Consider the following 14109-nt stretch of genomic DNA (forward strand, 5'->3'; position numbering starts at 1 on the left):
GGTCCAAGGCAGAAGGTGATATTTTCTGTATGAAGGGTATTGATCTTGAAGTTTTTCTCCTGAGCCGCAGGCACAATGCTGAGCTTGTATGTCAGGGTAAATATTTTGTGGAGGTTGTCTTTAGTGAAATGATGGTTCAGGTCTGTTTCTCATGCAGGGAATGCCTAGTTCAGGAGGATAGCATAACATTGGGTAGGAGTTTAAGATTGGAGACGTAGAGATTTGAAGGACAAGAGGTACCTAAAGATGGATCCTTTTTGCTAGGGTGGTTGGCAAAATCCCTCAGCTGGAAGTAGTGGAGCCAGCTATCAGGTTGGGGAGGTAGATCTGTGGTTGGTGTACCAAAAGAATCCAAGTACTCAGCTCATTAGTGCTTTGGTTATATTGGGGAGAGACCTCTACTTTTTAAAATTTATTTTAGGTACTTATATAGCGCTGTCAATTTATGCAGCGCTTTACATATACATTGTACATTCACATCAGTCCCTACCCTCAAGGAGCTTACAATTCTAAGGTCCCTAACTCACATTCATACATACTAGGGACAATTTTAGACAGGATCCAATTAGCCTACCAGCATGTCTTTGGAGTGTGGGAGGAAACCGGAGTACCCGGAGGAAACCCACGCAGGCACAGGGAGAACATGTAAACTCCAGGCAGGTAGTGTCGTGGTTGCTGCTAGGCGAGAGTGCTACCACTACACCACTGTGCCGCCCCGCACTTGACTGTTGTCCATCTTTATGGTGCTATAAATTCTGTCATTGTAACTTGGATTGGATTGAAAGGTAGCTAGTGCCTTGTGTGGTACAGCTCCCTTTTTATTCAGATTAACACGTAAATCCCTCTTTTATTGTTAAGAGCTCATGCACACAGACGTAAAAAAAAAGCTGCATTCCATAAAGTATATAGTTTTTATTTTTTCTTTACGGGTCTGAACGCATCTGTATTATAGATTATGGGCCTATGCACATATCTGTGTTGTGCTCAGTAATCGTACACACTATGTAAAATGAAAGTAGAACATTTCAGTGTCTGTGGTTATTATTTATGGGTAATTTCCACATGTACACAAGTAAACGCATGTACATGTGTACATGCTGGGGCTGAAGACTGAGCTAGAGGAATGGAAGAAGAATTTTCATAATGTTTAGGTATCTAAACATGAGTAAACAGAAACACCTTACCGCCTCATAAGCTCAAACTGTAATAATGATTAAACGTATGCAAGTGTTAAAGGCGTTAGAAGGCAGGTGGCTGTTAGGATACTTGGTAGCATCTCTTCATGTTCTAACTGCTATACAGTTCCATTTTTTTTGCAGAATCATAGTGCATACTTGCATACAACCTACGTGCCAGTTTTATCTTGCAAAAATAATACCTATCTACTGAAAAATCAAACTGACATTATAGACTTCCACCATACACCTAACACTTATCGGAAAGGGTAGGATGAAATCTCCAGGTGCCCACTCTCCTACAGATTCCTCCGATATCTGAATTTGATGCCCATCAGTTTTGTGAAATAACAATCTGGCCACCTTAAGATTTCCCCATTCTGTACATACATGTACGCTTTCATATCACAATGGTGATTATGTAACTTTATGTGATTGTTGGTGAACCCCAACATAGGGGAACAAAAGCACAGCAAATGAGGAAATCTTTTCGTTTCATTAAATAGAGATTGCTGTAACATGGCCCACAAGCCACCAGTTACCTGGACCTGTCGCATTCGTATAATTAAAAAAAGAATTCTTACAAAATTTCTGTAATGTTGTTGATTTAGTAAAACGAGAGAGTGCAAAATCTGGTGCAGATGTGCATGGTAGCCAATCAGCTTCTAACTTCAGCTTGTTCAATTAAGCTTTGACAAAATAACCTGGAAGCTGATTGGATTCTGTGCAGAGCAGCACCAGATTTTGCACACTCCAGTTTTAGTAAATCAACCGCTAGATGTTCTTAGGCCGGCCATATTCCTTGGTTGCAGGAAACAAATTCACTTGATTCCCCCATCAACGCAGACAGTATTGACAGGGGAATCCATCCCGTGGAGCCATTGTGTTCTCCCGGCAGGGGAGAGTGTGGAAGCCGTCGCTGCCAGAAGGGAACAATGATTATTACTAGCAGCTATAACAGCCGTTAGTGATAATCGCATGTAAAATCCTGCGGGCTGGTTGTAGCCAAGTTGAGCGATCAATCAACTTGGGTACATGCAGTCTTCCCATACATGGTTCGAATCTCGTCTATGGCCAGCTTTAATAAATACACATTGCCCAACCAGAAAAAAAAAAATCAAACACCAAGCTTGACTAAAACTTACCGTCATAAAAGTATGTCGCAAAAGAGAATAAATGCCCCTACTGCACAGCATTTACTCACAAACCGATGTATTACATTCCCATTCAGTATACACTATTTTCCTTCTCTATATGCTAGTTTTTTGTATTCGTGCTTAGCTGTATTATAGCTATTAAAGACCTATAATTGTTTATGAATCCATACAATAAAGTTATCCATCACATTCAGTCTGTAAAGTTAGTCAACTTAGAAACATCCTGCTGTATTACAACAGCTCACCACAAAAACCTCAAAAAAAGTTTGAGGTTTTTATGTACTCAGTGACATGAAAAAAACACTGCAGTTTATCGAATTGACTGCTGTCCCTCTATATAAGTAAACCGCAATAAGATATGATAAAGAAACACATTGTATTAAACAAAAACACATATATTTCTCCTTCTTCATTACATTAACAATTATTTAGTTGCTCTAGTTACTTTAAAGGACTGCTGAATTTAATGTTTACTTTGAAGTTCTAAAAATGTTCATAGTGTAATGCCAAATCTAAAAATTTAAGAATTAAAGCCGTAAGAATGGCCATATACAGCCTGAATGATATAAGCACCCAGTCTGAATATTACCTGTAATAATTAGCAACTGATTGGCTGTGTAGGTTTCCCCTTAAAGAGGGTTTTTTTTCTCTAATAATCATCATCATACTTATCTGCTTTGTACAGTGGTATTGTACAAAGCAGCCCCGAACCCCCTTTTCTGGGGTCCCCCCTGGTGCTCTCTGCACCTCTTTTCTGTACTCCATCGTAGGAAGCTGCTTCCTATGGGGTGCAATGGTAGGCTTCCTCCTGAGTCAGGCTGTGCGTCCATTGACACACACAATGTGGCTGGGACCCACCCCCTGCTATAGGATTTGATTGACAGTAGCAGGTGCCAATGGCTTCTGCTGCTGCCTCTATGTCCTGTGGGAAGAGAGAGAGAGGAGAGCACCGTTGCAAGCGGGAACTGAATTTAAACAGTTTCAGGTAAGTATTTAGGAGGGATGAGGGGGGCGATACAATGGCTGGGAACTTTTTTACCTTAATGCAGGGAATGCATACAGTTTAAAAATGTCTTGGCTTTACAAACCACTTTAGAGGGATCAAGAACACTTCTAAACTATCTAACAACAAATTTGGGGTAGTATGTGTGGTAGTTTTCCCCACACTAATTGCATGGCCGCTTGTGTGTGCTGGGAGATACAGTGCCTTAATCGGTTCATTACACGGTTTCCCTTTTTTCTTATTTATTACAGAACTCTATTGAAGTGTTACTCCTGACATTTCATTTTGTTTTGTCTATGTGTTGGTGCTGCACTGAAATTAGCTACCAGTGTGGCATCAATGCATCTATTGTGAATAAGCCCTAAGACTAGATAGAAGAGAAGGTATTTGATTTGAATTATCCAAGTTAAACAGCCATATTGATTTGATTCTTATACTCTTGGTGTGGTCCCTTAATAGCAGTGTGTATTACAGATTCATTCATTGATTGCAACAATTAGCCCATTCAGAAGTGAACATCAGAGAGAAAGCAAGAGCTTTTAAATGGGCCTGTTATACCACACAGGGATATTCCGACTTGGGCTGGCCATTCATGGATCAGAATTCAGCCAGTTCAGCAGGGATGGGCTGAATATTGATCCATGTGTGGGCACTGTGGTTGAACAGATTCAATCTACCGATTTGAATAGTGGAAAAATTCAGCTCAATCAGCACTGCAGGCTATAGCCTACATCGCTGATCGGTGTATTCTGATGACAGGGAACTCTCCCCGCTGTTAGACTACAAAGATACAGCAGGATGAGTCGGATGAGTTGGGAACAGGTTTCCGAGTTGAGGAGTGATGGGAAGATCTCTAGCAACCAGTCTTGTCTATGAAAGAGCTATCCAGTCCATCAATAACCATGATCAATTCTAGAAAAGGGTGTAATTTATAGACATAGCTAATGTTTCTATTTGAAACCACAAAAAACTGCCAGTGTGAATTATTCAATTATACCAAACCATTGTAATAAAATGAAATCTGACCATATGTGGTCCGACCATCACAGAATGACCCAATGAGTGTGAATGTTTGACTGAAGTATAGCGTCAGGCACAGATTTTTCAGTATGCCTGAAACTTTTTCCACCGGTTTTTGGGCATATGCTCAAAAAGGAGAGAGATGGGTGAAAAAGCCAATACAGGTCTATTTGTGCATTGATTGTGCCAAAGATGGCTGGATCCTTTAGAGCTCCAGCAGTGTTGGAATGTGGTTCCCAACAAAGTCCCAAATACAAGGCAAATAGATTTAAAAAGTCACACAAATGTGCTGTGTAAAAAATAGAACATGTTGCATTTTTATGCGTTATGATGTGCTATAATGCATTGCAACGCAAAGAATGCACGCCAGTGCATGTGTTTTATACGCATGCTAACAAAGGCTGTGAACAAGCCCTTAATTAAGAGATGTGCCCACCAATGATACATTTCTTGTTTAGTTATCAAAATTGTGTTAACTTCCAAATCCACCTGCACACTAGGCGTCCAACCTGTGTGAGGCCAGTGCTTGCAATTTAGTGCAAATGCCCAGAATGCAGAATACTTGTGTTCCAGCCATCCACCCCTGAACGCATAGGGCCTTAAATGTGAATACCACTTGGTACAGCATTCAACACCTCTAGCTGCAGTAGCTTTCAGCCTTCCATAGACTTTGATAGGCTGCAGGCATACTGCACTTGTGCCTCCTGCTTGCACTGAAACGCTAGGGTTGACCGCACACAGGCTAAACGCCAAATTGGCATGTGGCCTAAAGCCTTGTATACACTACTAGGTTTTTTTTCGTTCAACCCAGCAACTTGCTGAGAGTGCTGATCGGGAGCCAGTCGGCAGACCCTTTTTGGTCCTGACCCTTCAAATGGCCGGCTTCTGTCGGACCAGCTACCGTACACACGGGCTGAATGTTGGCCGGTTTCTATTGAACCAGCCAATGCCATCCGACATTCGGCCCATGTGTACTAGGCTTTAGGGCCAAAAAAACAGATGAACAAAAAAGACATGTTTAAAAAAAAAATCCTGGTGATTGAAAACAAGCCCATTCCGATATCCAATAAGAATTTTTTTTAAAATCCAGCTTAAGTTTGTTGTAAAGTTTCCAAGTGGCCCCAGTTTTGTATATGTATGCATATTACTTTATGTGCTGGGTAATTTAGAGCCTTTGTGATAAAACATAATGAAAGTACTGTTGAAAGAAATGCTATTATACTGTTTGAACTGCTCTTACTGTCATTACCACAAACGAAATAAAAGAACAAGCAGCACTGACTCATGTGAAGAAGGATTAAGATCTGTTTTATGAGGAATCACTGCAGTAAATGATAATCATTGATTTTCATGGTAAATCTCATTTTTTTTTGTACAAGAATAGGAATTTTATTGCTGGAACTCATGTGCTTTATGGATTTTAATAACCTCCATGAAAAAAACATGGAGTTTCAAAATCTGTGAACCAGATGGGTATACCAGGAGTATAAAAAAAAAAAAAATAAGATTCTTGTACTTACCATAAAATCAGTGTCTTGGAGTTCATTAAAGTGGAACTGAACGCTGCAGTTTACTTTAAATAGGCCCCGGGAGCTAGTAGCCATAATGTGCTAGTGTTAGCACACTTTGGCAAACGATTCCCTCCAGAGCTGCTCTCATCATGGCACTTCCTTCTTCTCGCAGTCTTCCTTCCGGGTTTGGACTGCTCTGCCACTTGATTTGCCAGGCCGCAGTTTGGCTGTATATTAATGCCACCAGGCAGGAAGAAGCAGTTATGATAGAAGAGACCAATGGCTCCTCCTCTGGCATAAAAATCCTACATGTAAGCATACTTTGCTTTTTTTTTTTTTTTTTACGCTTTAAAGTGGTATTAAACCCAAAACCAAAAATGTAATATATTGCAATGTAGTAGAGGCTCAAGCAGGGACATCATGTCAGTCCAGACAGGAGAAGGGACACTGCAGGCTACCCCAGTAGGCTGTGAACTGAAGAGACCCAATACAGAGGGACTCCTCCTTTTGCGCTTCAGACCTGACATGTACCACTGCTTAACAGGGATGACTTAAATGAGAACACCAGGTAAAAACCTTGGGTACTCAAGAACTGGCTGCTAAGAGCAGGAGAGTTTCAAATGGCCTGAAGTGCCCAGGTCATTGTAGGCAGCAGCAAGGACTAACAGGTTGAACTGCATGTCTCTTGGCAATCATTGGCTGAAATATTGTACCACAATCCGAAAGGTGCAAACAGAGCACATGGGCAACACTTTAGCTAGTGATGCAGAAACTAATTGCTCAGCATATTAACATTTTTGTGGCGATCAGCAGAAAACTGGTGTAAAAATGGGCACAGTTCTAATGAATGTAGTAGATTCTTATGCTTGGCTCACACAGCCTAATCATAAGTCTTCAGAGACTGAGTCACACCAAAGGCTGTGCCACAGCTCCGGACCTGGATAGCCCACTGTGGTTAACAAACACAGTGCACAAAGGTCTGGTAAGCCCCACAAGTAGAGTCCAGTGCCCAAAGGTCACAATCATCCAGTCTGGGTATGGTATTCAAAGCTGTTGCTGAAGATACACCAATGCGGAAAGCTGCACAAAAAGATCAACTCAAGCAACTTGTAAATTAAGTCTTGAAGTCTGGATTGACATAAAATTAATCTTGAAAAAAGATGAAATGGTTGTAAAACCTGACCTTGACTAAGTATTTTTCCCTATTTAATGCATGACCTTTTATGGGTTTAGTTAAAGCCTCCAGGTTGCATGACCTCTGTGTACACAGGCTCTATCACATGTAGGTTACTTCAAGGCAATAAAGCCGCTTCTTTTAACTACCTCCCACCTGGCCACTGCACATAAACGGCCGGTGGTCCTTTCCTCGTTCTGAGTGGACGTTCAGGAACGTCCCTCAGAATGAGTGCTCACAGCGTGGCCACGAGGCGCGCTGCGGCTCGATCCTGTGATCATTCTGATCACAGGATCCAGCTGAGCAGAGATTGGGATATGGGCGCTGTGATTGGCCCTCCCGATCACCTGACAGCCGTGTCCAATCACAGCCGTCACAATGTAAACAGAGAGGCGTGTCTCTGTGACAGGTCTCCCCGCCGAGCTCAGTGTGTGTGTGTGTGTGTGTGTGTGTGTGTGTGTGTGTGTGTGTGTGTGTGTGGGGGGGGATCTGTAGATCTGTCACAGCTCTCTGTGTGAGGATGATTTTACACAGAGAGCTGTTAGAGATCACCCCACAAAGTACACCAAGCACCACTGATATACCCCTGTCCCTATACACATTTCAGTGTCCCAATAAAAAATCTGTCCCCCATCACTGCCAACACCAAACAAACACTGATTTGGGTTATTTTTACCAAAGAAATGTAGCAGCATAATTTTTGGTCAAAATTTATCAAGAGAAATTACTTGTTTGCAAAATTTTATAACAGAAACTAAGAAAAATGCATTTTTTTGGAAAATTTTCGGTCTTTTTTTTTTATTTGTAGCGTAAAAAATAAAAACCCATGCGGTGATTAAATACCACCAAATAAAAGCTCTATTTGTGTGAAAAAAATGATAAAAATTTAATTTTGTACAGTGTTACATGACCGTGCAATTGTCATTCAAAGTGTGGCAGCGCTGAAAGCTGAAAATTTGGTCTGGGAAGAAAGGGGGTGAAAGTGCCCAGTATTGAAGTGGTTAAAGTAAACTCTACTATAGCCTGTCTGGATATTATACAAGAAATAGAATTGTTACACAAAAACTGCAAACATATAGATCACTATATATTTAGATTACATTATCTTTCATTGCTGGAAATACATGTGACATAGTCTGGCAGTTGTCTGCTCAAAATACAAATGAGGCACCATGCCACATTCCAAACTAGTTAATCAGTGGGCATGGTGTCTGTTGGGAAAGAATCAGCACCTGTTTGTGTGCCCAGTGGTTATATTTGGGACACATGTTGCAGCACAATTATTGGAATACTTTCTTTTTACATATACATTATACATTATTTCATTTCTTCCAGATTTATTTATATTTTAACCTAACTGGACTCATTTTGGTTTGAGGTTGAGGCATTAGGAAAAAATATTTTTTTCTTTTTAACATAACTGGATTTCATTTTAAGTGGGGAGACATTAGGGGTAAAAAGAAAAGAAAACAATTTACCCCAGTGATGCCTATTTTCACATATTTGTAATTTGCTACAAGCAAATTAAGTTTTATATTACTTAAAATATATTTTCACAGTAATGATAGCTGAGTAAATGACATTTGTGGGTTTAGGATAAGAGTCCTTTTATATACAAGAGTACCATGTTTTATAGAATGGGAGATCATTCTGTGTAAATATGTATGTTTTCAATTAGAAACAAAATTTAGTACAATACACAGGCCACCATTAGCAATGGTAACTGTTATAAATAAATGAAATGTGTTCTTATCCAACTGAAATGATCAGTCTTGATCCCTTTTGGATCTTTCAAATACAGTATAGATGTGGTCCATCAGCTGAGGATAGGTCTGCTATCAGTTGGATATTATGTTATGATGGAAAGGATTGGACAAGTGGACAAAGCACTGATCTTTACAACACAGGCTCATCAGATCTATGGCAGGATAAAACTGTCTAGCATAAGAACAAATACATTTACCTTATTTATGTTAATGTGTAAGATGGCTTGTACGTTGCATTCTTTTTGCCTCTTGACTATCTTTCCAATTTGTTTTTTATTCTTCAAGTGTTTTTTTTTTGTTTTTTTTTTATACTACGGAGAGAGATAAAATTAGATTAACGAGACATTGTAAATGAGTGAATAGCTAACCTTGTTGGCTGCCTTTGTGTACTTTGGCAGAAAACGCAGTGAGCATTAGCTGGCTCAATATATTCATGTGAACAGTTGTTCTTTTACTATTTTTGATTCACTGAAAATCTAACAAACCATTGTAAGTCACAAAAAAGCAGAAGCATCATTTTTCTGCCAAGCAAAGTCATAGTCGGCAAGCCATCCATTTCACATACTGGCTAATCTTTTGTGGTATGAAATGCCTGTGCAAGGAAGTCACATGATTGCCGTTTGCTATTTTTATTTAGCAGCATTAGAGTTATCAGAGGTGAATCACCTTAACAGTTTTCTAGAGCTAGAAATCACTCTTTTGTTTTTCCTTTAGGACAACCTGGGCAATACGCTAACAGTAAAGCCAGCCATAGATGGCGCGATTTGGTTGCATAAAAGAAAAATCGCTCGATTCTCCATCAACACAGTCGAAGTTGATGGGGGAATTCCTCCTGCGAAGCCAATGTGTTCTCCAGGCATCTGGATGGGGGGAACCATCCCCTACAGGAGAAAAGAGTGATTACTGCTAGCGGCTATAATAGCCGCTAGCAATGATCTCATGTAGAATCTGATAGGCTGGTTGTACCCAAGTTGAAAGATCAACTTTTGGGTACATTCAGCCTGCCAATACATGGTTCGAATCCCGGGTGGTCACTGCTCAACCGGTGTTTTGCTGAAAGCTCAGACTCAGACTTGCCAAAATCTCCAACCACGTCATTTCCGGTGACTCTCCTGCAGAAACAATTGGAGATTTGGACGAGTTGGCTGTTTTCACAGAACACTGACAGCTTTATACACTACAGTACACAACGAGTTGGCTGTTTTGACAGAACACCGGGTAAGAAGAAAAAAAGTTGTCGCCGCCCTGGAGGCGGACATGTTTTTGGTTACTAGCAGGCAGACTAACAATGTCCACTCATTTTAATGTGTACCGCAGTGTATACAAAATCTCCAATTATTGCTGTTCGAGAGTCACCGGAAGTAGCGTGGTTGAAGATTTTGTCGAGTTTTCGGCAGAACAGCGGGTGAGGTTCGAACCGTCTATAGCTGAGTTAATTGTCAGTATGTTGGCAGATAGATTTCACTATTATTTAATGAAGCAAAAGCTAATATGCAAAGACCCATTCAGAAATCATCATACAATTTGCAGACCATGCTAAACTGATGTAAACTGAAATCTGATTGGCTGCTATGGGGAATCTAATTTCTTTTCGGAGTGTAGAATCCATTTTGTCATGTAATTACAATCATTTGGGTTCCGGGTTTGTACTAGTTTGTAATGCCACACCACTGGAGGTGTAAATTAAATGAGATGCTGAAAGTTTTTAATTGCTGCTGATAGAACCTTACACAGAAAGGCTGTGCGTGCAAAATAATTTAATCATCAATGAACATTGAAAATTCTAATTGCAGTTAATCTGAATAATGAAGACTGATAGCAAATCATGAGTTAAGTTATATTAACAAGAGTTAGGTTTACATTTTGCAGACAGTGTATTGTAAAATGAAAGATACCTGACTCTGCACACGTACTGTCAGCTGTTGTCTGACATCTACCTGTATTTCCATCCATTCTTAACTTTGACCTTGTTCCATGAACTGTGCTGATCCCAAGTTACTAAATATAGTAGTAAAGGTAGCTTGTGTTAAACGACAACTATAACACAAATCGATTTTAAAACTTCCTGCATTTCATGTATAAAACCAGTAATACTCTAGTACTGCTGGTTTGTTGATTTATATGCCATAAATAGACCAACCTACAACTAGACTCATGTTTCTATGCAAAGAGATATTCATTTTTGATTTGTAGTGTTTTTTTTTCCACAAAAGTTTACTTTTTCCTACTTTTCTTTTGAACCTCATATACCAATTAATCATTCTACGCATTCTCAATTTCTTCGGTTTTCCGCATACTTCAAGATGAGACATGCAATGTTGCGAGCACGTGCGTAGTATGTCAGAGTTAAATATATCTAAGTTTATAACAAGATTAGTGCACCTGATCACTGTTCCATATGAACCGCAAACAGGACATGTATATTATGGTCTGTGAAAATGCAGAAGTGTATGAACTTGTGGTCGTACTAGCAAACCAACTTCTCTAGTGGTATCACGATGACTTCTTAAGAAGAGGGACTTTTAGGAAACTCACAGGCAGACTTTCCAAAGCCCTCAAGTATAGGTTAAATGATTGTGCATTCATTTGGTCTTTTATTTCATTGGCTAGTATTTTAAAGTGTTCTTGTTTTTTGTTTGCAGGTGATAATGCCTACACAGATCATTTCCTGAAAATGGCTATATATGTACAACTTCAGCACCTGGAAAGAAACATTGATAGCAGATGGAATTTTGGATACTTGATGTCTTCATGTTGATTTACTATAACAAACGCTGTGGAATCGTTCTCTCCAGCAACTGTGAAAGGGAACCGACTCCAACTGGTGCTAATGCAGCTAAGGAAAATGCCAACTATTAAAAAAGAGGAGTGCACAGATGCAAGGAGTGGCATAGAGAACATCCTTGTGTTAAATTCCAATATGACAGATATATCTGAATCAATGGACTCTAGCAATGATATGTTGTACAACGAAGGTGGTGGGAAAAACAAGTCAGCGTCATGTCGTAGGAAAAGGGAATTCATTCCTGATGAAAAGAAAGATGCAATGTATTGGGAGAAGAGAAGGAAAAACAATGAGGCTGCAAAAAGATCACGAGAGAAACGCAGGCTGAATGACATGGTTTTAGAAAATAAACTCCTTGCACTTGGAGAGGAGAATTCTAACCTGAAAACTGAACTGCTGTCTTTAAAACTTAAGTTTGGTTTAATAAGTTCTGCATCATATGCTCAAGAGATACAAAAGGTTACAAGCAGCACAGCTGTATATTTTCAGGAATACGCAACTGCCCAATCCAATGCGAGATCTTTCTCAGGAGATCATGAACACCCTCTCATGACCAGTAGCTGCATTTCTGTAATCAAGCACTCCCCTCAGAGTTCTCTGTCAGATGTATCTGAGACCTCATCTGGAGACCATATTCAACCAAACCCCTTTCACAACAGCTGCAGAACACCAGAAATGAGTTTCCAAAGGATAAAGCAGGAACCCCTAGAGAACTTTCCTCGGGAATCTAGAGAGGAAAACCCTTCCTACACCTCATCTATTTATCAGAACTTTATTAGAAACACATTTCCTAGTTATTCCCATTCTCCCCCTCTGCTGCAAATCAACAGTTCCTCGAGCAACTCTCCAAGGACATCAGAGACGGATGAGGGTGTGGTGGGAAAAACGTCTGATGGTGAGGATGAGCAGCAGGTTCCTAAAGGTCCCATTCACTCCCCTGTTGAACTAAAAAATGGTCATACAACAGTCATAAAAGTTCCCGAAGTGAATTCCTCTGCACTGCCCCACAAACTGCGAATTAAGACTAAAGCTATGCAGCTCAAAGCGGAAGCACTGGAAAGTGAGCTTGATGCCACACAAAAACTGCCCTTGCCAATTGACATGTCCTCAAAAAAGCACTTTCCACTCGAAAACCATAGTAGCGAAAATGTGGTACATACATCCTTGTCCCCTTTATCTGTTCAAGTGACTAATATGCCAGACTGGCCTATTAAATCAGGACAGTGGCACCATAAGGAACTTGATAAAATCCCGAATATTTGCAAAACTGCTGGAATTGTCGGTATGACAGACAATGTTTACAAGACTTCTGAGCCAGAGAGCTTGTATTTAAAACATGGTATTGCAAATTTATCTGCTGAGGTTGCCACGCTGAAAAGACTTATAGTTGCCCAAGAAATCTGTACTTCAGATTCCAGCTAAGTTACTACTGAAATGAAATTTGATGCTTAATGTAATAAAGGGTGTTGTTTGCAGTAAATTGATATGTTTTGTAAAATTTCTTATTTTCACTGGACTTGTGATGTCATTCACTGTTCTGTTCCTGTAATATGTCGACTAAATATTGTCTTTTGTGCACAATTATTCTGACGATTGTGTTATTATGATCACTTTGCCTTGTGTACAGTTAGGTAGCAATTGCAAGGTTGTAAATATCTTATACATTATTTTTGCTGGTCTGTTTTAAACTGTGCAAGTTACCATGTATAATAAAGTATTGGTGACAAATATGTGACTCTATTTTGCGTGCAACAGATTGTGTTTTTTAAATATTTGTACAACAGTTCTGCACCCTGTGCCACATTTAATGTTTTTTTTCTTCCCCAATAACAACAGAGCTTTTAAAGCTCTATAAGGTTCTATACACCCAGGGTTACTTAAATAGTTCTATTATTATATGTAATTGATATGATAGTCTTAAGCTGGCCATAGACAGAGCAATTTTCTTTCCTGAAACCACGGGTTGCAGGTAAGAAAATTGCTAGATTGCTTCAGAATCCCTCCCATGGAGCTATTGTTCTCTCCCGGTGGGGGGGAGCTGTCCCTGCTGTGAGAACACACAGTTAAAACTGCTAGCTGCTATAGCCGCTGGCAATAATCTCATGTAAAATCCGACAGGCTGGTTGTATAATCAGCCTTGCCTATACCTGGTTAGAATGTCGGCTGGTCCCTGCTAAACCGGCCGAGATTCTAACCAACTATGGCTGGCTTTTTACTAATATATCTATGCAGTCAGGAGCATATTTTTGCTCCCTTGGGATATGGTACAGAGCTATCCTAACATTGGATCTGTGGTGAGGAAATTGCTTATCATATATAACTGGAGCTTCCAAATTTTGGTTCTCTCCTTGGATAGGCTTCCAAAGACTTCTGCACTTATCTTCTGTGCATAGGAAATATTCCAGGGACGTCTGCTCTTACAATCTGTACATATTTTGCCTGTGAATGTACTGCATTCAGATTACTCCGGTTCAAAACAGAGGTCATTAGAAGCCCCAGGTAGCACTGGAGACCAATC

At 40.0% G+C, this 14109-nt stretch overlaps 1 protein-coding gene across 1 annotated transcript in view; it reads left to right on the forward strand.

The window, feature by feature from the left end:
* The window catches only part of NFIL3 (nuclear factor, interleukin 3 regulated), a 30810-nt gene extending 17491 nt beyond the window's left edge, over window positions 1-13319 (forward strand). The window contains exon 2 of the mRNA XM_073632868.1: window positions 11449-13319. Within this exon, the coding sequence (XP_073488969.1) occupies window positions 11637-13013 (1377 nt within the window). The 5' untranslated portion in view covers window positions 11449-11636 and the 3' untranslated portion in view covers window positions 13014-13319. The remainder of the gene's footprint in view (window positions 1-11448) is intronic.
* The last annotated feature ends 790 nt before the right edge of the window (window positions 13320-14109 follow it).

This window comes from Aquarana catesbeiana, linkage group LG01 (assembly GCF_042186555.1).
Source record: "Aquarana catesbeiana isolate 2022-GZ linkage group LG01, ASM4218655v1, whole genome shotgun sequence".
Lineage (NCBI taxonomy): Eukaryota > Metazoa > Chordata > Amphibia > Anura > Ranidae > Aquarana > Aquarana catesbeiana.